General features: G+C 53.4%; 1 protein-coding gene across 1 annotated transcript; it reads left to right on the top strand.

Annotated features, from left to right (window-relative positions):
* The first annotated feature begins 6803 nt into the window (after positions 1–6803).
* Positions 6804–23407, top strand: LOC104550195 (uncharacterized). The gene is made up of 2 exons (XM_062001915.1): positions 6804–6856; positions 12212–23407. Exon 2 carries the CDS (start codon positions 12279–12281, stop codon positions 16674–16676), a length of 4398 nt encoding a protein of 1465 aa, XP_061857899.1. The 5' UTR covers positions 6804–6856; positions 12212–12278; the 3' UTR covers positions 16677–23407.
* Positions 23408–23807: the final 400 nt, after the last annotated feature.

The following is a 23807-nucleotide window of genomic DNA, read 5'->3' as shown; positions in this document are numbered from 1 at the left end:
TCTTGTGTTGGCAAGCAAGTTCTGTGAGGGAAGCCCATGTAACTAAAGAAATTTCTGAGCATCACAATTTCATCTTGTGCAACCAAAACAGAGCTTGTCGTGTTGTGGCTGCCCAGAGTCAAGCAGCAAAGCTTGACTGCTCCAGCTTTCCTGCTGGAGCGGGCCGAGCTCTCTAGTTTCCTAGAGGCATGACAAAAGTGTGTCTGGGTTGGGGCAGGATTTAAATCCTGATTTGGGAAGGTACTTAGGCAAATAGCTGATTTCTTATCTGCAAACTCCACTCTAGCGGATGCCAAGCCGTGGGTACTTGCTGAACTGGGGTTTTAACTAGAAGTGAGCAGCAGGTTCTTGGACCTGTTCAAGAATGGTTCTTGTGCTGAGGGACAGAGCCACAGACAAAAAGCCATTTCAAAAGCAGAGCTTGAAGTGTTAAGGGCAAATACAGGAATATGGAGTTTGATCCAATACAGTGAAGATGGCAGAGGTGAAAAGTTGATCTTTTTAGTGCAGTTTTTCACAAGCCACTTCAATAGATGTTACAGTGCTGAAGGATCCCAATTAACACCATTTGTGGGAGTGCTGTTTCCCCTGATCTGATCTGTTTGATGCAGACTCCGTGACTTAAAATTCAAAACGTTCTCAGTTGTCTGGTAGGAAAGTCAGAAGAAATCTGAATGACTTCACACTTGTGAATGATGAATTAATTAAGTCCCTTCTTGCCTGCCTTCCTGAAAACCCCAGACAACACAACCTTTGTGTCATAAAGAGGGAGCACAAAACAATTGCATCATGCTTTTACAGGTCACTTCTAATGTATCAAAATTTACAGGTCGCATTTGAAAGATAACTTCTGAAATCCTCTCTTGCCTCCTCCTCCTCCTCCTCCTCTGCAGGTGTCGTGTGGCTCTGCAGGAGGTCTGTTCCACACACACTCGACTAAAAGGCAGATTTTTTATAGGAAGGCTACAGCTCAAATCTCCAGGAGATGTTTAAAAGCTCAGCTAAAATTAGAAGCGCTTCAGGTGTATTTCAGAGCACAGAAATAAAAGCACTGCTGTGTGAAAATGTGAGAAGGTTGCCTGTATGAAAATGCAGCTGCATCTCCCTCAGGGCCCCAGCAGAGCCTGGGGATGGACCTTACCGAGTGCCCGCAGTGAGGGACGGGGTAGAGGCTTCAGCTGCAGCCCTGGCAAGGGCCTGCGGTGGATCCAGTGACATGTTTCCTCAGCCCGTGTGGAGCCTCCTGCCTCATCCTCCTTTCTGCTGGTACTTGAACTAGCTCGGTCCGAGCTGGCGTGCCTACCTTTGCTGGGCTCCTGCCTCCAGGCACAGATCAGCCAGCCTTGAACTGAGAAGGAGTGGTTTGTCTGTACAGGCTTATCAGAAAACTGTGGAAAAAATAGAGTGCTAAACAGGCAGTTTTGTTACACCTGCTAAGGTGTTGGGGTTTTTTTGCTGACATGTGCCAAGGTCTCATCGTCATGTGTCCCAGATCTGTCCTGCCCAGCTAATAAAATGTAGGGCTTGCTTAACTCGTTTTGGAGTGACATTCTGAACTTTGAAAGGGGGTTTTATGGTTTCCTTTCTTAGAGCCGAGCCCTTGGCTGTGCTTTTCTTCTCACGGAGCTTTAGAGGAAGGCTCTAATTCTTGAGAGTTACTCTGCTTCTGCGGAGGAAAAACTGACTCTAGGAGAGGCCAAACAGCTTCCCCATGTGTGTGCTGGGGTTCTCATACACAACGAATAGGTGTGCTGGGACCTTTACAGTAATCTAAGCCTGAGGTGCTTGCTTGGAGCCTCTGCTGTGTTTCCACCATGTTCCCCTTTCAGGTGAAGGTGGTAGTCTGGTTTTCAGATGTTCTGTAGTCACACATGGTCTCTTCCTCAGATTCCTTTTTAGGCCTTTAAAGCAAGTAGCTGCTTGTGAGGTGTTAGCAGTGGTTTAAAACAAGCTATTTGACTTGGAGACTGTAAAACAAGACACTGTAGGATTCTGATTTTGCAGAAGCAGCTGTTATGTGTATTCTGTTTGTACAAACATAGACATTTTCTTCAGATTTCTAGCTCTCAAACATCAGCCTGAGATGCAAAAGCTAAACCAGCTTACTTAGTAGCTGAAGTGTGTTTGCCAATGTCAAGGTTGTCGCTGGGCCATGGTGACAGCAGCCTAACCTCACTGGTGCTAGAGGCCTGCTTAGCTGTAACTCAGTAAGCTTCTCTGATAGTGCATTAAAAAAGTGGATTTTTGCTCCTGTTTCAGGACCTATGTTGGCTTTCCTCTAACAGACAGCCACAAGTGTGTACAGTAACGGTGAGTGCTCAGCTGCTCTTTAGTTCTAGCCCTCTTGCCTCTACCTGTCCTTGTGTCTTTTCTTTGAGTTTGCCGAACTGATAAATGATAAAAGCCAAAATAACAAAACTCTGGATTTAGAAGAAACACATCTGCTTTAATGATCTTCTTATTAAATTAGGAATAATAATTAGTAACAAAGCTTAAAATCAGTGTAACCTAGCACAAAGTGACAAAGGTAGAGGCTGTTTCGTCTGTTCTTCATAGCTCCTGAGTGAAAAAAAGAGAACTTCCCTCATAAGATGAATGAGAGTAGCGAGGGCTCAACAGGACACCACCAGGAATCTGTCACTCAGCCTTTTGTGGGTCAAAAATCCCCAGGGCGTATGTGGTTCAGGATCTGGCGTTGCCGTCTGAGTGCGCAAGTCGCTGCAGGGATGGTCTCTCAGAGCTGGTTTTGCCGTGATTTCTGGAGGTGATCCCATTCCAGGTCTCTCTGGTGATACAAAGCACAGGGAAAATGGCAACATCCCGTTAGTGCTGTGGTCTCGTTCCTACCACGTGATTCAACGTGAGTTCATTTCTCTGAGCTCCCAGGGTTTGCGTGGTGCGCTTACTGTTAATGCGATAAAACCAGCTGCAGCGCAGGAGATCCGCGAGTGCTTGATGGGCAGAGTGCGCTGATGGCTCGGCATCGCCTCGGGTTCCTCTGCTAAGGTTAGGGACTCATCCTCCTGCCAGTGGGAGCAGTGGGACCAGGGAGGTGGAGAAGTCAGAGGGAAGTGATCTGTGAAGGCATCTCGGGTGGGATCTGCCTGGCTCTGGTGTCGCTCCTTCCTCGCTGTGCGTGAGCAGTGATGAGTCACTTTGCCTTTTTCCAAGGGATCTGTTCCTTTGCAGACATAAGCTGTTGGTGAGAATTTCTTTTTCCTTTTTGTTTCTCATTTTATGTCAAACCAGCAAGTGATGGGTTTTGTCCCCACTCTAAAGAACAAACAATACTGATTATTACACTGCAGGGAGAAAATGGCACGGGGATAAAGTACATTTTAACTGCAGCATCCAATTATAAAGGTCAACTGCCAAAACCGAGGGTGCTCTAGAGAAGGTAAATAACCCTAAAGGAAAACTGGGTGTACTAGTGGTGATGGTGCTAAGCAAAGTGGAGGTCTCTGCCTCAGTTTGCCACGTTGCTGGACAAACACTGGATACGCAGGAGAGACAGGGCCTGTGTCTCGTGCGCATTTGCTGTGGTCAGACAAGGTTTGTTTCTCAGTCTCCCTTTAGTGCTGAGATGTGTGACCGTGTAAATGAAGGAGAAAAATAGCGGTGCGCCAGGATACCAAGGTGAATTTTTTGGAGGAGAATAGACCCTCTTAAGAAGGGGAGGAAGGACAATAGTGTGTAATGACAAGGGTTTAAAAAAAAGGAAGGAGAGATGATGTGAGGGATGTGCAGAAATGGAAGGATGAGAGCTGGAGGGGAGGGGTGTGCATTAGCGCCGAGGAAACCTCTCCCCACTGGCATGCACAGAGACGTTTCCTGCCTTCTGTTTTGGTTTCTTAATAGTTATCTGACTATAAAATTAACCTACATCATTTAATGGTAGTTGAATGGCAGTTAAATTAACCCACTTTCAAAATAGAGCTTACCTAGCCTGTCAGCTCTGAGACAGCCTCGTCCCCAGGCATGCGGGGCTGCAATCCACTTCTCTGCCTTAACCTATTTCCTGAGCAGCCTGCCAAAGCGGTGCATCAGAAACAGGGTCTGCTGCTCAGCCCGGCGGCTGACAGAGAGCACGTCAAACCGCTCGTTCCCATTTCCCTGGGCCTCTTTGTGCAAGGAGGTTTAGCACCGGCACGTGGGGAGCGCCGCCGCCAGGAGTTGGGATACCGTTTCTATTAACAGCGTGGCCTTGATTGTCTGAGGCCCAATTATGTGAATCTCCAGGTTTATCTGAAATGGGGTCATATCATCCAACGTCTGTTAATTACACACAAGATACCCTCTGCTCTCCAAGTGTCTTCCCCTGGCCCCTGCCCAGCTGTGGTGGCCGGCTGGTGCTGAGCGTGTTTGGCTCTAGCGAGCGCTGTCCCTACTCGCTGCATTTGAGTTTTCATATCTGTGTTGGGAAAAAGAAAGAAATATCCTGGATATTTGCAGGCTTTAAAATCCTTGAGACTTGTAGAAGCAGGCAGTGGTGGTGTGTGTCAGTGTGACTGCTGGAGCTGGGACCAGCAATGCCTTCAGAGAGACCATCCCATGCACTTGGGTTTTCTGCCACCCTGCAGGTGCAGCCCTGCAGTATTGGTGCAGCGTAGGATGGGAAGGTGGGATTTAACACAGCACAGTGTATCCTGCTCTCAACCCCTGATTTATTGCAGAGGAGTGTACCCTCGATGGGAAGGGAGCCATCAGCAAAGGGCTCGGGAGCAGGGGAGCAGCCTCACCTTGGGTCCAGAGCTAGTCCCCAGCTCACACCTGGGACTGAGGAAGACACCCAGAGCATCCCTTCCTACTGCATAGGACTGGCCCCTGGGGTCACCCTGGCCTTAACTAGGTGCTGCTTTTTCATAGAATGTGTGCAGAGCTGTGAAAATCACTGTAAGAGCTTTTTTTCCCCCCTGCACCTTTGTGACCTGATGTGTACTCTCTTTTTCTGTCTGTTCTGGTCTTCTGCTGTGATCTTTTCTTTTGGAACACCTAGCTCAGGGAAGATGCTGAGTACTGCCGCAGAGAGAAACACTCTCAGTTATAGATGTATTTTTTTGCCTTAAAGGGAACATCCCAGATGTCCCTGATAATTAGGAAAATTAGCAAGGACAACTATGGAAAAGCTTTGAAAGGTGCCATGTAGAATAATGTTTCCAACATGGTGAATTTCCCTTGGTTTTAAAGCAATAGCTCAGTGGTAGGATTTTTAATTAGTCATTGAATATTGTATTAGAAGTATCACAAGTGACAATAAACTACGATGGAATACATTGGGTTAGTTACTTGGGGAAGGTGGGAGTGGAGGAAGCTGTGACAGGAATATAAAAAAGAGAAACTTCTTTGAGGTTGCTGTTGGTCTTTCCAATGTAAAACTTTGGCTGGTTTGATATTTATTTGGCTACAGGTGGGGAGAAGGTGATTTCTAACATTTCACTACTCTAAAACCAAATGAACAAATAAAAGACACTACTCTGAAGGGTTAAAAGTCTGAATCTGTGCTGGGTGTCTGTTGTTTATCCAGTCAGTTGGCTTACTGTACAGCCTGGATACCTTGATGAATACATGTAGCTGACAAAAACCCCAACCAAACAAAACCCATCTATAACTTGTTTCTTCCTGCTTTTCAGTCGAAATGCGAGCTCAGCCCATCCCCACATGCGTCACCAAGGACGGTGTAAATTCAGGGGCCTTGGGAACCCGGCAGCTATATTTCCATAATTATTTTGGCTGTGCTTTGCACAACTTCAGCTTTTAATTTAGAGAAGAGAAATGCTTTTTTCTCTCTCTCTCCTTCCTAGCTGTGTGTGGAGCCTCAGCTCTTTCTGTGCTGCTTTTCTACATTTTTTTCTTCAGTGCAGCAAGAGAGAATTACTGCAGCACCCACAGAGGTGTGAAGGGACTCATTCATCTGTGTGGGGGGTGTTAGGTGCCAGGCATATTTCCGAGGATTGAAACACAGGCTTTTAAACTGGTACATCCAGTGTCAGCCTTGAACTGGGGCTTGGAGTGATGAGCTCCAGAAATTCTGGCTGTAGTGGCTGACACGGCTGCTCTGCCTGTGCTCTGCCAGGGATCGCTGCATCCCAGAGCGGTGCCGGCAGAAGAAGAGGTGTTCCCCCACCTCCACCTCACAAAGCACCAGGTCTTTGCTGCAGCTCTGAGCCAACATGGGTTTGAGCACGACAGTGGGTGTCAAATGGAGCTGGGAAGATGCAATGTGTGTTGCATCTTACTGCCCTGGGATGATAACTTGTGGCAGCAACCGTGGCTCCGTGTCCACTGCTGTAACATCGGTGTGGGCTGCTGAAAGACCCCGTGAGCTGCCAGTGGTGAGCGAGCCCCTTCGAACAGGCTGCTCCTCCTTTGCAATCCCTCAGAACGGCATTTCCACTTGCCCTGAAAAATAAAGTGGCTGAAACCATCAGGGCTGGAGCTGCCAGTCAAGGGCAGCGAGACATGCTGCCTTGGACCTTGGGGTGAAGGTGCTTTCAGTTCAGCTGGTGGAGAGCATTGCTCACAAGCCAGGCTTTCTTCTTAGGCATCCACATTTCTCACATCTCTGCTTTTAGACAGCTTTCCAAGGCACGCTTAGGCTTGGTGGGTGCCCCAGCAGTACCTCTGGTTCTGGGTGGTGAGGCAGCACTCCACTGACTGGCATGGAGTCAGCTGTATGACAGCAGGAGAGGGAGGGGAGAGCTCACCCCTGGAAAAACACTAAATTGGATTTTATAAGTTTATAGCTATGTTTTGTTTCTTTTACAGAACCATAATCCTGGTGCTTAAAGTGGTCTGAAAGGAACAGAAACACTTAGCCTTGAACTTTTGTTCTGCTGCTGCTTCTTGTGCCTCTGAGGTACAAAACATACCTGTAAACTTATAATCAATCAAACTGATGTTCAAGGGCTAAAAAAAGAAAACCAAAAAGGGCACAGGCTTCATGTTCAATAGTGAGAAACTTGGGGTGGGCAAACCAGAGGATTGCAGTTGGCAATCAGCAGGTTTTCGGAGACCAGCATCCCAGGTAGGTTGGTACGAACCAGCTGATTTCTTTCTCCCTCTCTTTCTTCTCTCCTTTGCTCACCCCCACCCCAAATAGACTGTTAAGCCAGAGGCATACTGGGCTGCCCCTAAATCTCTGTTTCTGGCTTTCATGAGCAGAACCAGCTCAGTGTCTCCCCGGTGTGACTGGGAAAGGCGAGATGTGGCAATCCCAGCAGCGGGTCGGGGGCACGGCGGGAGCTGGCTCTGGAAGGGGAGAAAAGCTCCTGGGGCTGCATAGGGTGGAATCCAGATAACTTGTCCTTCCCCCTTCTGACTGTAAATCCTATACCTGCGCAGTCTATACGTGTTACTGATGGACAAACCCCTGTCTTCTCCCAGCCCCTTCATTACCAACCGCGTGGCCTTTGTTGGAAGCCCCAGGTCCTCTCCCAGCAAGAGCTGGAGGAGGGTTGACTTCAAACTCCACTAAACAGTAGAGGCACAATGCAAACAAATGTATTGCAGCACGCAGCTATGCAAATAGCTTTAGAGCACAGCACGCTTTCCCCAGCGTTAATTGCTGCACCGCCGGGGTTGCATAGCAACAGCTCCGTTTGTGTCTCTGACAGCTCCTGCCCCTTGATGCCTCTGACACCTTCTGCTGCAGGCGGGGAAGGAGGAGAGAACAGGGCTGCCCTGGGAAAGCTAGAAGGGCCAGGAGGCAGCGAGGGGCTCAGGTGACAAGATTTGCTTGGTGTATGCCAGGGTGCGTTCTGTTGGCGCAGGGTGACGCGCGCAGCGGGGCTGGAAGCGGGGCATGGGGAGCAGGAGCAGAGGAGCCCCTTCTGCAGGCAGCTTCCAGGGCTGGTGGCCAGATTAGGTAGACTTGTCATCTTCCAGGCTCTGCAGAAAGCTCACTGCAGGTGGGCTGTCTCCCCCATGGCAGCGAATCCTTTTGGGTACCCCATACGGGTTTGTGACTGCGCTTGCAGCTTGGCTACAGCCACAGAGGCTTCCCAGTAGGTCACCTCTCACTGGCCACCCATCTCCTTTAAGCTTGTGGCTTCTCCAGCGCTGAGAGAAATGACACATTTCTCATGCACAACCAAAACTAAGGGAACCTCAGGCCAAGCCCCTTGGGAAGGGGTGAGCACAGACACTGAGGAGAAACCCAGGCTCCCTCAGTTGTCTGCCAAGCCCAGCAGCTTCTGCAGGGCTGATCCATGCCTCCTGAAAGGCAGCCTCTTCAGAGATGGGGGTGGCTGCCTCCTGAGAATGATTTTTCCTTCTGCTTAAAACTGTGCTTCCAATTCCCACCCTCTGTGTTTGCCTGTGCCAAGAGGGCTGAGGAACCCTTTAGTGCCCAGCACCTTCCGCTGGAAAGGCACTTCAGCTCTGTCATCACCTCACCTCTCCTCTCTGTTAAAACACCTAAATAAATCGGTTTGCTGCAAGTTTACACAGCCTGTAAGCAACCCTCTCTGAAGTCATGGGGCATTGGAAACAAACTGTTATGCCTGAGCATGAAGCAAGTTCTTCTCCCAAACTGCCTTAAGTAGGGAGGATGTGGGCAATCCTACGTCCACCCATTCACCCAGAGAATGGCCATAGGCCTGTTTTATTTGGCAGTAAGAGTCCGAACAGACAGGTGTGGTGGGAAGTGCTGGGCAGATACCAAGGCACACAGGTTAGCAGGTCTCAGGGAGCACAGAGCTGTGTCTGTGAGATCTTGGGAAGAGGAGGCTCAGGCTGTGGCTCAGCACCTGGGGGCAACAGGGAGAGGAAGGACCAAGATAGGATCCAGCTGTGCTCGGAGCCTGGATGCAGGTGTTGGGGAGAGTTCTGCTTCAAGGTTACCCTTTGAAACCCAGAAGGTGGATGTGCTGCCTGCAGCACCCACACAGGGGTGGGAAAGGAGCAGATGACCTCCCGGTGAGAAGTTGCAGCCAATCATTGAGCCAAAGTGCTGTGAAAGTTGAAGGACTCTGAATGCCATGTGCCTGCACAAGCAGCTGAGCTGTGTCACTCAGCATGAGATGGGTCTTCTAAGGACAAAGGGCATCGAGGCTGAATGGATTTGTTTGCTTTATCAAGCGGGGAAAAATGTTTATCTGTGTTTTTTTAAATTTACAGCTTGACAAGCTGTGTGTATCTCAGATTGACTCCTTGGAATGTGGTGGGGCAAATAAGGTAAAAATGAGCACCATGGCCTCAGTCACACTTCTGAAGAAGAAACTAGGTGAAGGCAAGGCAGAAATGCCACCTGGAGCCTTTGAGGCCAGAGAGCCTAGGTGCCCTCTGCTATACCAGCAGGTCGTGGGCCCTTCCCAGCCCCATGTGTCTGTGCCAAGCAGGCTGCATTGGGTGAGGAAGGGCTGTGCCCTGGCCACTTCAAGCCCTTCCCAGCCCCGCGTGTCTGTGCCAAGCAGGGTGTCTGTGCCAAGCAGGCTGCGTTGGGTGAGGAAGGGCTGTGCCTGGCCACTTCAAGCCCTTCCCAGCCCCATGTGTCTGTGCCAAGCAGGCTGCGTTGGGTGAGGAAGGGCTGTGCCTGGCCACTTCAAGCCCTTCCCAGCCCCATGTGTCTGTGCCAAGCAGGCTGCGTTGGGTGAGGAAGGGCTGTGCCTGGCCACTTCAAGCCCTTCCCAGCCCCATGTGTCTGTGCCAAGCAGGCTGCATTGGGCGAGGAAGGGCTGTGCCCGGCCACTTTGGGCCCTTCGCCCGAGCCAGGGACTCCTCACACAGACCATGCTCTCCTCCCTCGCCAGGTACTGCCCAGCCCGCAGCTCAGCTCCTCTTCCTCATCACCACCCCCACGACCCCTTTCCCTGTGCCGTGGGCCCTTCCTTCGCAGCCGTTTGTGTGTGGCAGCCGAAGGTGGCCTGGCAAGGAGGGAGTTGTCGGTTTGGCCTGTGGCTGTTTGGCAGCCGTGAGGGCTTGCGGAGGCTGCCCAGGGCCACTCCTATGGTAGGAACTGAGGCTCCCGGGGGAAGATGGCTGCCGCTCGTAGGAGCTGGGCCTGAGGGCAGGTGAGAGGAGAGCAACCGCCCTCTTTGCAAAGGTGTAACAAAAGTTGTGCTGAGCTCTGCCTCCTCACAAAGCCCCCTGCTCCAAGCCCTGCAGGGTGACAGGTTTTTCATCCCCTTTGTTATTCAGCGGGGCAAGGGGAGGAGCTGAGCCGTGTAAGAGATCCCGGCTGACATAACCCTTCCCATGCAGGGCTCTGGAGAGGGGCCAGCTTCTACCTGAAGCGTTTTTATTTAAACTAATCCCAGGCGTTGCAAATTGAGAGTCATCGCAGCAGCACCAGGTAGAACCAGTTGTGAAGGCTGCTGGAGGGCGTTTTCCTCGCCCGGGGGTAGTAAAGCAGTCTGGAGGTACGTGGTTTATCCCTCACCCGGGGAGTGTGTGCTGGAGGTGCCGGAGCACACTTGGTGAGCTGAGCTTGCTCAGCCTTTCCAGGTGTTTTTGGGAAACCCCTGCTCTAGAAGCCTTTAAGGGAACCGAGCAGCTGTGATTGAGAGGCACAGCCTTGTTTACGCTTAGAAATTTGGGCAAACTGGAAAGCAAAGGGCTGGTTAGCAGATGCTCAGGGCAAGCTTGGCTGCAGCCTAGCATTTCTGGGCAAAAGGAGACCGTGTGCCACTGGGCCAGCCCAGAGCTCGAGGTGTCCCCTGGGTGCCTTTCCCTGCCCTTTGCTGAGTTTGGGAGCAGACCCCACGTGCCAGGGGAAGCAGGTTGCTGCAGGGGCTGGTTCAAAGCAAGCAGACAACAAGCAGTAAGGCAGCAGCAGTGAGGGCCAGCTCTGGTCCCTGCCTCTCCTTCTCCTTCTCCTTCTCCTTCTCCTTCTCCTTCTCCTTCTCCTTCTCCTTCTCCTTCTCCTTCTCCTTCTCCTTCTCCTTCTCTCTGCTGATGACTTCTCTGAACCAGGGCTCCTTCCTTCTTGTCTGCCTGTTGAGCCCTGTGCCTGGCAGTGTAGAGAGGGAAAATTCAGCCCTGAAAAAGCATTTTTTTCCCCACCCTGGCCACCAAACCCTGCGGTAAACTTGTCTCCCCTCGACTCAGCCGAGTGAGCGAGGTTGTTGTCTGATGCTGGGAGGGAAGAGCAAGACTGTAGAGGGGGGATCTGACTTTCACTCCTCTGATACAAGGCCGGGAGGTGCAAAGTGCGACTGTTACTGGCAAAGCAACCCATCGTTGCAGACAAAGATCCTGTGCCAGGCAGCCTGGGTGCCAAGGCGCGCACCCCCCGCGGCGTGGCGAGGGCCGGCTGGGAATCGCCCGCGCTGCCGTTGAGAGCAGATACGGTCTCAATAACAGCACCTGGCGTGGCACTCCTGATGAGTTCAGGCAAACACTGGGTAATTATCCCTTAACCTCTCCACCAATAAGTCCTAATTAATTGCCTCTGCCGAGCAGGTATATGATAATTGCCTGGGTTTGAGAGCTAGCTAGTGGCAGTGATCCTGTGCTGCAGCAGCACACACCTTTCCAAGCGCCTGCCACGCGCTGGGAGTCAGCCCGTCAGCTGCAGAGCCTCTTTGTTACACAGCAGTAAATCAAAGGTCAGTGCAAATGGCCAGGCACCGCCACCACACCACACCAGGGTGCGTTGCTGCCTGCACGCCCTGCGGGCTGGGAGCTCGCCAGAATTTCTGCACTGATTACAGAGAAGGCTCAGATCTGCTCAGTTTGCCCTAGACCTCTGCCACCGAGGCATAAGCAGAATTTGGGGACTTACGGTATTTCAAGGTTTCTGGTGTCTGACTGCCCAGCTGGGATGCTGCTCTGCTCCCACCCAGCCTGGCTGTGCAGATGGAGAGTGCAGAGGTGTGCAGTTGTCCTGGTGAGTCCCAGAGTGCTGGGCCTTCCACTCTGTGCACCATGCAGACACTAAATCTGATTCTCACTGGGAAATTTAGGTTTGCTTTGAGTGTATCACGTGGTGCCTACAGGCCAGGATGTCCTAGGCGGAGGAGTGACTACGGCTCTGGCAGTGAGAGAGAAACACAAAGTGTAGTGCGTGTGCTGCCAGCAGTATGTGTACGTTACGAGTGCATGCTGGGGCCTGGAGGGTACCTGCCAGCCCTGTGACGGCAGGGAGCGTGAGCTCACCTGGAGATCAGGGAAGCCACTTGCCTGAGTGGGAGGAGAAGTTATCCCAGTTTTGCAGCATAAGCTTTTATTTCCTGAGATGTATTACTGATTGCTTCTCTCTTTGTCTCTCTAGTGAGGATGCGGCAGAGACAATAGCAATAGACTCTAACAATCAGCCGAAGTCTCCACTGGAAAAGTTTATGGTCAGACTGTGTACACATCACCAGAAGCAATTCATTCGCGTGCTAAACGACATATACACTGAAGTACAACCAGACTCTGAGGGCCAGCACTTGTCTGAATCCGAGAGCATGGAGGCCTCTACTTGTGGCTCTGGTTGTAGCCAGCGAGGCACTGAAAATCAGGATAAGGGTGTTACCTGTACTGAATTAAAGCCCCCTTCTTCCTCAGACCCAGGACAGTTGGGGTCTGATGGCCTCCTGCATGTTACGGGACAAGCCCCGAAACAGCCAGCGGAGCTGAAGTGTCTGGACAGAGCAGAGAGCTCCAGTCCTGCTTTGAGGAGGGACTTCTCCGAGCTCCCCATCACCAGGCTTCGTTCTGCTAGTCCAAAGGATAGCTCCACTCAAGGATACCTCAGCACGTTGAACTCTTCCTCTTTGAATTTCCACCATGCCACAAAGAGCCTGGAAGGGCAGCAAGCTGCTGGACACGAGCAAGAGGCCGCTGTAAGAAAGTGTGAGGACAGTAAAGAGCAGCTAGCAGGTAAGACTCTCATGGAAGGTTATATCTCGGTCAAAGTGGCAAATGTGAACAGCAGCGAGGACAGCTTAGATAGCTGTCTGGGCTCCCAAAAGAGCTCTTTCAGAGCTCTGCCGGAGGAGCCTTGGGATCCCGGCTTCGCGGTGCCCCCCGCTCGCAGAGCCGACAAAGAGAACACTTTGCAGTGCGGCTCAAAAGCATCTTTGCACCAGGACTTAGACGCGAAGGATCAAGACGCGAGACCAAAGCAAGAAAACCACCTGCACGCCATGGCCAAGGGCAAGGCGGGCTGCCACCTGCACCAAGCCGACAAGGGCCCTCTCGACAAGTCCAAAGAGGGCTGGCTGCCCGCCGGCACAGCGCCAGCTGCCCACCGGGCCCCCGGCGGGCACCCCCGCGCCAAGGCAGCCGCCCTCAGAGCCACCCGCAAGAGCAAGAAGGCGTCGGGACTGAGGATCAACGACTACGACAACCAGTGCGATGTGGTCTACATCAGCCAGCCCATCACCGAGTGCCACTTCGAGAGCCAGCGCTCCGTGGTGTCCCGCAAGACGGCGCGGAAGAGCACGCGGGGGTACTACTTCAACGGGGAGTGCTGTGAGCTCCCGACCGTCCGCACGCTGGTCAGGAGCTCGCGGGCGGAGGAGAGGGCGAGCGGCCCGGCACTGCGGCTGGAGACCCCCAGGAGCACTAAACTGCCCCCGGTGCTCTCCGGAGTGGGGTCTGTGGGGACAGGGCGGGAAGGTGAGAAGAGGGTTTCCCTGAGGCTCCTGGCCAAAGGGGCACTGACCAGCCGAGAAGCAAAAGAGCGATCTGAGCCGGGTTCAGCGCAGCCGCGGGATACCCGGGCACTGCGGTCGAGGGAAGCTGCCCTGGCCGTGCCCTTCTTCTCCCTCTCCGCTCCACCCAGCCCCCAGAAAGAGGACAGTTTGCCCGGCTCACCGCCCCCCAGCTCCCCTCCTGCTGAAGGAGGGGGGACGAGAGTGGGAGACGCCGTTCCCTGGGAGGCTGGCAGCAGCCTGGGCTCCCCTGGGGCCAGCAGTGGCAGCGGGCAGGCTGCTGATCCTGCTGCCCTTCCCGTCTCAGTGGAAGGCTGCCCGGGCCTTGATGTACAGACTGACCCAGACCTCCCTGCCAGCCCGGAGCCAAAGTCTCCCTCGCAGCCTTCCTCCGCTGCGGATGATGGTGCCAGGGATCCTGTCCAGCTTCCAGGCCTGGGAGACGCGGAACCCTGTGGGCTGTGTCTGGCGGTGCCCTCCCCATGCTCTCCGGGCCAGCAGGCTCCCGACGAGCCCCCCACCACCACGGACACGGAGAGCCCCCCAGAGCCCCCTGCCACCCTGCAGTGCGTGGATGAGAGCGAGAGCATCACTGCTCAACCAGAAGCCCAATTATCAGACATGATGGGTGATGGCTCCCTTGAGCACGAGGAGGCTGTGCCCACCAGCACTGCCCTCCCTGAAACCTCGGGAGGAGAGACGGTGCAGAGTAGCAGCCCAGCGGGTGACAAAGAGCTTGTTGAAGAGGAAGCGCTGCCTGATATTGATGGCTCAGACACTGCAGAGAAAGACTCTGTCTCTTCCAAGGACAGTCTAGACAAGAAGCGAAAGAAAGGCAGGAGAGTCCTCGTGGCATCGGACCGGCGTCTCCGTAGCCAGCAATCCCAGTCACCCATAGGGGACAGTGCTGAGGATGCTGGTTCTTCCAGCTCTGTGCAGCTTCCTTGCCTTCAGATCAAAGTCTCCAAGAGCCCTGGTGCTAAGCGGTTCAAGAGGGAAGCGCAGGTGGATGGGGCAGCATCCACACATTTCCCAAATGACTGCTTCCCCAATGTGCTGCTCAACACCAGCGAGGCGCCGGGCACGGGCCAGGCACCGGAGAGCATCACTGAGCAGCAGTCAGGCGAGGAGAACGGTGTCACTACTAGACAAACCTATAAAAGCATCTTAGCAAAAGAGACTGTGGCAGAGGGAGAGGATTCCTGTAAGGACGACCCCGCTGCCAATGGCAGTCAAAGTCCATCAGGCGAGATGAAAGACGTCAGCGTCCAGGCTGATTCTGAGACAAGAAGCATTCTTCTCCCTCTGGAGAGCAGCACACCTGCAAATGATGCCGAGCAAGTGGATGTGAAACCCAGTGATGCCAGCACAAAGGAGGAGAGCTCTGATAGTGCCATGGACTTGGGCAAGCCAGAGAACTACCAGCCAGTGGCCAGTTCTCCGTGTCCCAGCAGCAGAGGTGGAAGCAAGCACCTTCCAGCAAAGGCTGCAAAGCATAAAAAGGCCGCCCTGCAGTTTTATAACTTACGACACACACCCACACCCGTAGATGCTGCGAAAAAGAACACACCAGGGAAGGAGTCTATGCAAGCCATCCCGAAACCCAGGGATGAAAGCAGTTCAGGGAACGACGACTGCCTGGCGTTGGAGGACACAGACATGGCTGACAGCAAACCAAAGTTCATGGAGTGGTGTGCTGAAGAGGAGAACCAGGAGCTCATCGCCGAGTTCAATGCTCAGTACACGAAAGTTCAGAAGGGCTGGATTCAACTGGAGAAGGAGGTGCAGCCGACCCCCAAGGTAAAGAACAAAGCCGACAAGCTGAAAGAGATCTGGAAAAGCAAGAAAAGGACACGGAAAAGTAGAGGCTCGCTGGAAGTGCAGAAGCTTTCTCCTGTCCAGATGCTGTTTATGAAAGCCTTCAAGTTGTCCGACATCTGCCAGTGGTTCCTGGAGACAACTGAAACCCGGTCTCTAGTGATCGTGAAGAAACTCAACACCCGTCTCCCAGGGGAGATCCCCCCCATCAAAGTCCCCATGCAGAAATACTCCTCCTCCAGTCTCTACCCCAGCTCACTGCAAGCCGAACGTTTGAAAAAGCACCTCAAGAAGTTCGCTGCCACTACCCCGGCTCGGAATAACCTGAAGAATCAAAAGCTTTGGGCCAAAATTCGGGAGAACGCTGATAAAGCAGAGGCTGAAGAAGCCGCCGCTCCCAACCAGACGTGTCCCGCCAAGGCCAGCACCGAGGAGCCAAGTGAAGACAAAAGCATCCAGCCTGCCCTCAGCTTGCCCACGCAGGCCAGCACCAGGATCCTGCGCAAGTACTCCAACCTCCGGGGCAAGCTGCGAGCCCAGCAGCGCGTGGTGAAAGCGGAGAAGAAGAGCGATGGCGCGGGGGAACATCCGTCCCTGGAGAGCAAGCAGAGCCGGAAGAGCGTGTGCATCAACCCGCTGATGTCTCCGAAGCTGGCCTTGCAGATCAAAGCAGACGCCTTTCCCGCTAAATCTCCATCAGTGGATGGGACGGCGAAGGGACGGAAGGCGAAGGGTAGGTCCCAGGAGGACCCCTCGCCCAAAGCCGACCTCCAGCTCAGCAAGAAGAAGAGGACGTTGAAGGAGAGCGGGAGCACCCAGGAGCGGTCGGGCTCCTCCGCCAAGGACAAGCTGCCCGCCAAGAAGGCCAGTAAAATAAAGCACTCGGAGGCCAGCGCGAAAGCTGCCGCCACCCGGAAGCAGGCGGTCGTGGAGAGGAGCAATAAGCTGGCTAGAAAAATGTCTTTGAAAGAGAAGAGAGCCCCGAAAAGGCAGCTGGAGAAGATGCGGCTCCCTGTGCGGAAGGGCAAGGAGAACACGAGCAGAAGGGCCGTGCTACCCCCCGGGCACGAGGAGCTGGCCAAGTCCCCGAAGCAGAAGCCCCTGGGTGAGTCCTCCACGCGGTCGCAGAAGATGGCCAACAAGAAGCCCAGCGGTGGGAAGACCCTGACGAGGTCCATGAGGAAAATGCAGGAGAGCAGCGGGTCACAGGGCAAGAGGAAGCTGAGGGCAAAAGTGGACTGTTCGCACAGCAAACGCTCGCGACTGGACCCGAAATAGCGAAGAACCAGTAGCCATGTACAAAACTGGTGTATAGTAGTAACCCTTTACCATGCATTAACTAAAGCTGCTTTTATAAGCTGTAGCAAGCCTTTAAAAATCCGCAGTTAAAGGATAACGCCCGTGATTTTAGGCATCGGCAGACGTGTCTCGGACAGAGAAGAGGTCGGGCTGTCTGGCTCTGCTGTTCAGAAGGAAGTTTCTGCAGTTTGAACGTTCCTTGGGGTTTTTTTTTAAAACTTGGAACCAGGCAGTTTTAGTTAAAAGTACAGTGCCTTATTTATCACTTTAAAAATAAAACTAAGAAGCTCGTCTGTGTGATTTGGAGGCTTGCGTTTTATACTTGAGGCACAAGCACTTGTACTGTAGCAGAAAGAAAACCACCTTCGTGCACATGAAGTAGCTTTCGGCAGCCTTTGGGTGCACGCAAACATTTCCCTTTTCTTTCAGAGTCCCCCTTCTTGTCTGTCTTCTTAGTGGCATTTAAAGCAAAACCAAAACCATTTCCCATCTCAGAGGGAGAGAAAGGCGAATCTGTCCTGTGTGGGTTCGTTAGCAGCAGCTGCTGCTGTCCCGTCCTGTTGGCTGTGTCACGGTGTTCCTTAGCTACTGGTGTGCGTACTGCTGATGGCTGCCCGGCTGCCCGGCTGCCCTGCTGCACGGCCCGTGGGCTCGGGACGTCCTGCTGTGGGGCTCTGGGCACCGGGCTGCCCCAGCCACTGCTGCCGGCCGCGCATGCTGGGCTGGATCCCGCTTTATTTCTCACTGGTTTCGGGGGTGAATCAGCCCCTGCTTTTAGACAGGCCTCCTTCTCCCATTTTGCTACCCTCGTGGTGATTTCTGTGGTCTCTGATGGCAGCGCTGTTTCCGCAGCGCTTCGCAGAAGAGTGAGTCTCTCCCTCTTTGCAGGCTTGAGCTCCTCCTGAGAGTGCTCAGCAGCAGCGGAGCCCTCTCAGGTGGCCCTGCCACCCTGTGCTCTTGTGCCCGTCTTGCCTCGTGCCTTCCTAAGCCAGGATTTGCAGTTGGAATAAGGTTGAGAGAAGGGACTGAATGAAGTTTCTTTTTTGGCTGTGATTTGCATTTCACCCTTTTCCTGTCGAGGTGCGGTCGGTTGGTCCTTGCTTGTGTCTGGTGCTGCGGAGCCTGAAAGCAGCCCAGCCTCTGCCCTGTCTGGAACAAGGCCTTCACAGGGTTCCTCTGCAAAGTTAGGCAGCACGTCTGGAAGGCAGCTGGGGGTCTGCAGTGCCAGAACGGGGTCAGGGTGCCGGGCACCTCTCAGAAAAGCCTGCTAGAACTGTGCAGAGCACGTGTCTGTGCTGGCTGTGCCAGGCCGGGGTGTCAGGTGCCTGGGCAGTGGGGAAACCACCTTCCTTAGCCATTGCGTCTCCACGGCTTCATGCTTGTGTTGCTGCACAAAGCCCGTTTGTCTGAATGCCAGTGCAGACCTCCTCCCATGCAGAAAGCAGCAGGACACTGCGTGGGCTTAGGGATCCTCAGAGCCCCTTGTCCCTGCTCAGGGCACGGCTCCAGGGCAGCCCATGCCTGAGAGACGTCTTGTCCTGGGGGCAAGGGCTGTCAAGGGCTCTGCTACAAGCAGAACTGCTTTTCACAGGTGGCATTGAACCCCAGATCCCAAAGTGGTGGACTGGGGGTGGTGAGCAGATAATTGGCTTTGAACCTTTTGTTGTACCCGTTTAGTAGAGAGGCTGGAAGGAGGCATTTGAGACTCACACGCCCTTCACAGAGCACCTCTGGCTCTCCTGCAGGTATTCCCTTCCCCCAGCGCTGACGCACACCAGGCTGCAGCACATTTTTCTCTTACTATGAAATGGCTGATTTAAAAAAAAAAAAATCCTTCCCCTTTCTTTTGACTCATGCTAGAATAAGTTAACTCTCTGAACAGCTAGGAATTGATTCAATCTAGTCTGTCAGTCCCTGTACAGATTAATATGAAGTTATCTATTGCATTAATTTTTACTGCATGCATTAAATATGTCAAACATTCCATCAGAAAAGATTTAAAAGCCTTTCAGGAGAGGTGTGAGCCAGGAGGGCACCAGTGGCAGTTATATGACTGATCTGTACCTTTGTTACAGGTTGTTTTTCCTTCTTGCTTCTCCATCCGTACTTCAGTCCTCTAACCCATGGCTGGGGCAGCCTGTCTGAGGGATACCCCTTCTTCCTCTGGGCCCAGTGTGCATGGGAGCACCCTTCTTACCTCCATTCCTTGTGCTGCTCTCCAGCAGCCAACCTCCTTTTCCCCATCCTCCACAATCCCTCTTTCTCCATCCTTCACCATTGCTCCTGAAGTTCTGGACTGTGTCTGCAGAGCTGTGTGGGGCACCACACACCAAGTGCTCTGTGGGGATTGCCCTCTTTCTTGCTCCCCAGTTTTTTAGCCACTGGTAAATGCAGGCTGCTCTGCTCTCCATTTTCTGTGCTTCTGGGAATGGGATGAAAACCTTGACAAAGCAAGTGGAGAGAGGCTTTCTGTATGAGTTGCTGCTGCTCCAGCCTCTTGGCTGCCTTCCTGTGCTCTGGGGCTCCACCAGCACCAGCTGACTCGATGTGGCATGGGTGGGAGATAGTGGGCATCACACTGGTGTGGCAGTGGAGCAGCATCTGGGTGTCCATCCCAATTCAGTGTGCGCTGCTTGACTTAGCTGGTGGTGGGATCAGGCCCCAAGGTTCCCCACAGTGTCCCTGCCAGGTGTCAGGAAAAGCCAGGGCTCATCATGGGGAGAAATCAGAAACACTGAAAGGTCAACCATATTCTTCCAAGGCTTGGTCTGTAGTTTTCTGTCATATGTGCTGGATGGAGATTTCCTATGCAAAGACAAAGCCCTGTCAGCAGATGCTGGAGGAGTTGCAGGGCTCTGGAAAGAAGTGAGCTGGCCTTGGCCATGCTGGGAAGTGTGCAGGCAATGTGGCCTGAGGTCCAAAACACTTGCAGCTTGTCCCAGGCTCTGATCTCCTTCAGTCAGCATCTCTCTCCCTGCCCAGAGGGATGCTAGGGGTGTTCAGCAAGCCCTGGCTTTCCCACGTTAGATCCAGCATGTCCTGGGCAAAAAGTAATGCTCAAGAAATCTGCAAAGAGCCTCTAAGGGGAGCTGGGCTGTGCCTCCTAGGTATGAGTCTGAATTTCTGCACCCTTTAATGAGGAAAGGTAGAAGAGGTGTTTTGTGTCAGGATAGGACTTAAATAAGTGTTCTGGGCTGGGCTGTCAATTGTTATTCCTGTCTTCAGAAAGCAAATGAAGAGAAAGCAAATACTCTTCTTTGAAAAAAAACCCAGAATTATTTGCTTTCTCTTAATTTCTCTTAACCATTCTTAAATACAATTTCCCAGCCTGCTGCCTGGGGCCAGCCCAGGCCAGACATGTGCCACGTGTCCCTCTGGGCACCAGGCTCAGATTGGCAGATGGTGGAGCAGCACCTTGGGCATCTGTAGGGACAGGGAGCAGGAGGTTTGCAGGAGGGGCAAGCCAGACAGTCCTGGGGGATGAGATGGTCTGGGGTCTTGTCAGCAGAGACCCTCTGGCTCCCTGCTCTGCTGTCCTCAGGGCTGGACCCTGGCACCATGGCCTCTGCATGGCTCTCCCGAGCCTGACACATAAGCCCAGCTCAGAGCTGCTCTGCCCCCTGGCACCTCCTTTCCTCCAATTTAAAAAGCATGATTTTGAGGAAAAACAGAGTGATTCTTCTCTGCATGGAGCTGGCAGGAATGTTTCCTCCTGGACCTGCTGCGTGGGGCAGTGGGTTCTGCTCGTGCAGGTAGTTTTTACAGAGTGGGCTTGTTTGCCAAGGGATAGGTAGAGTGAAGCCATTGCCTGTGTCTGAGTTGTTGCAGCAAGCACTTGGGGCAAGACCTCTCCAGCCCACCGCCATGTGGGACTATTGGTGCTTTAGTACAAGTTCTCTGAATTACAGGTCTGTGCAATCCTGTGGGTTACCCCAGGGGAGGATGCCCCAGGAGTGGTCGTTGTCTCTGGAAGAGGATTAAGGCTTTCAGCCCCTTGCAAGGCTCCTTTCCTTGCTGTCACTGCTCTGTGAGATGCTGTCTTTGAGCACAGGCCTCTCCTGTGTGAGTTCTCCCATTGAGACCACTAGTAGCTGCCAGGTCCTACAGGACCTGCTCTTCATGTGCTTTGCCCTTGCTTCTGCGAGTCATTTCTTTTGGGGCAGCGAGGAGGAATGCTATAATTTGCTAGAAAATTAAATGCCAATTTAACTTGCTAGCAAATTAAAAGGTCTGCATGCTAGGTGACTGCCTGGCAGAGTGGCACTGCCCAGGTAGCTCCATTTTCAGTGCTCTGATGTTTGAATTGTTTCTCCTTTCCTTTTTCCAGCCATCCCTCGCATTGGCATTACCCTTCCCGGCTTCCTTCCCAATTTCCTCTGTCCACACAGCCACGGTTCAGCTAGAACAGTGCACAAGAGACACAAGGATAAGTGGTGGTAATAGCACAAACATAACCTGTTGCTCTCCGTTAATGGCCTGGGCCATGCACTGCTGGTCTCCGTGTGCTCTGTGGCTTGGCGCGCTGCCGCAGCACGGCCCCTGCCTTGGGGCAGCCTGTAGTGTGAGGTGTGCAGGGGAGCTGTGGATGAGCTTAATGGATGGAAGGGAATAAGCTGCACGGTTTATCACCTTATTCCACACAGTCATGGAGCGGGTTTCCTTTGCTAGGGTGAGAGCTGCCCACTGGCACGACCACAGTGCCATCCTCAGCTCTGCAGCCTCATTGCGCTCCTTCTCCGCCACTCTGCAGCTGCTCTGCTCCAGATTTCAGCGCAAGTGCTGTGTCCTACAAAACAGCCCTCTCCTCTCTCTCCCTCTCTGTCACTTTGGCTTCCTTGCTGATCACTTTCTCATCCTAATCTTGAAACCATTCTCCATCCCCACTCCCTGGTCCCTGTAGCAGGAGCAACATTGTCTTAGCTCTGTGCCTCCACAGATGTCTTTGCTGTCCCTCTACTACCAGCCTCCCACCCCTCACCTTTTCCTCCTCACCTTGTCATCGGCAACTCTGGGTTTTCACGTCTCACATAGTCAGGAGCTCACCATCTTATCTAATCTCTGGGAGGGGCTGGGTTTGCCGAGGAGCTCAGAGGCAAGGTTTCTCTTGGCAGAGGGTGTTGAGAGCTGCAGCAAGAACAGCTTGAGCCCAGGATGGCTCCTTCTATCTGTAGCTGTTGGGGCTCTGTCTAGCAGTGCTTGCCCTGGTGTGGGTTTCTCTGCTGATGGGTATGTGTGGTGTATCCAGGGTGGGCACATGTTTATAGTCATCCCTAGCGCAGTCCTTTCTGCTCGCGTTTGCTGTGTGCAGTGATGTTTCTGTGCTCGGTTGCCAACATGTCAGTGAGATGTATGTGCAGCAAACTTTCTCCAAAGAGCTCTTTAGCCAGCACTGATGCTTTCAGCAAACTTTCTGCTGCATTACTGATGACCCTCCCTGAGCTGGGAGAGTGGGATGGGCTCGTCCCTGCTGCTCTCGCCATCCCTGTCCCCTCCGGTGTTGTGGGACCTGCATGGCACTGGCCCTTGCAGGCTGATGAGCTGCCCCAACTCTTTTTTGCAGTCATGCAGATGAGGGGAGCTGAAGCCCAGCCACATCCCAACCGCCTGCATGGCACCTCTGGGAGTGCTGGTGTTGGCCAAGGCTCTGCCCTCTGTAAGCTGCCAGGAAGCAGAGCAGCGATCTCAGAAGGACGCGGTACTCCGCTGCCCTGCCTTTAAGACTTGCTGATGGACAGTTTCTCTTTCCAGCTCCTAGTCTTTCAGCCTGACACCTGCATTACCAGCTGAAGGCCATTGGGAAGGCTGTGGTTCCTGGCCTCCCATGGGCACAGGCAGTGCGTGGGGCAGCGGGGAGGTGCTGGCTGCCACCCAGCTTAGGAGTCTCGCCTTTCCCCCGCTGGTGGTCATGCCGGAGGAAGAGGCCTTAGCCCCAGCCAAGGTGTCCCCAGGTCCTGGAGAGCCTGGGAAGACGGTGGGGGCAGACTTCCCTCTGCCAGGGAACTCCACTGCAGCTTTCCTTGTAGCAGTAGCTTTCTGAGCAACCCACGAGGCTACGATGTCCCCACATGGCGCGCGTCCCCCCTCCCGTGTACCGTAGCGTCCGTTCGGCCCATCCTTTAGCTTGGTGGTTGTGAAATGAATCCATCTGTTCTAAGATGTTCTCAGGAGTTCTTGTTTGTATTAAGCTCACCCCTAGGCTTAGCAGAAGTCACGGTCCCCATCCTTCCTCCTCCCCTCCCCACGGACAAGCCCCCTCTTTCACGAGCACTTCCACCCCCTCCCCGAAGGGCAGCGGGGTGGGGAGGCAGCTGGAGGTTTTGATTCAGGGCACGTTGGCAGCTTGGGGGCAGCCGGAGGAGCCGGGGGCAGGCGGCCGGGGGTCGTGCCGCGGGGCCGGGGGCCGGGCAGCCCCTCGGGCTGCGTTGCTAGCCAATGTTTTCTAAGTCTGTTTGTAAGAGTACCTAATTTTAAAATGAAATGTGAATATATATTATGTGTAGGTGCCATGTAAGATAGTGTTGTGCTAGGCGGCAGGATGCTAACCTACTTTTTAAGCTTTTCTGGGGGGGAGGCGGGGCAGGAAAAAGCATTTTTCTCTCACTTCATGCTCACAGATGGAATATTGTAAATAGGGGGTTTTTAAAAATATTTATTTCATGGGCTTTTCCCAGGTTCTTGCTCGGCCTGGTGTGTCGGTTGGTGGGGCTGCATCGCCCAGCACGCCGCAACCAAAGGGCTGGCTGTTGCGTGGGGGGGACGGGACGGGACGGGGCGGGTGGTGGTGGTTGGTGGTTGGTTTGGGTTTTTTAACGTCACATCAAAGTTGAAGCATTAAACTTTCTCTTCATCTCGTGTTGATGATGTCAGAGGGTGGCCGGGGTGCCTGGGGAGGCAGTGAGCCCCCGTGGCCAGCCACGCTGGCCCTGCCCTGAGGCACTGGCCACTGCAAGCAATAAGATTTGTAGTAATAATGTCTGCTGTGACGGCAGGGGCTCTCGGGGCTCAGGGCTGGCTGCGGATACCCCTGCTCCTGGCGGGGGCTTGGGTCACTGTGCGATTGGGGTAGGGGCTTCTCCTGGCCTGGGGACGCCCAAGAAGGCATCCCCAGGG

The sequence above is a fragment of the Colius striatus genome, chromosome 8, assembly GCF_028858725.1.
Source record: "Colius striatus isolate bColStr4 chromosome 8, bColStr4.1.hap1, whole genome shotgun sequence".
Taxonomy (NCBI): domain Eukaryota; kingdom Metazoa; phylum Chordata; class Aves; order Coliiformes; family Coliidae; genus Colius; species Colius striatus.
This window is presented reverse-complemented; position numbering and strand designations above follow the sequence as displayed.

Excerpts from the sequence above, each read along its gene's own strand:
- LOC104550195 (XM_062001915.1), top strand. The coding sequence starts at position 12,279 with ATGGTCAGACTGTGTACACATCACCAGAAGCAATTCATTCGCGTGCTA.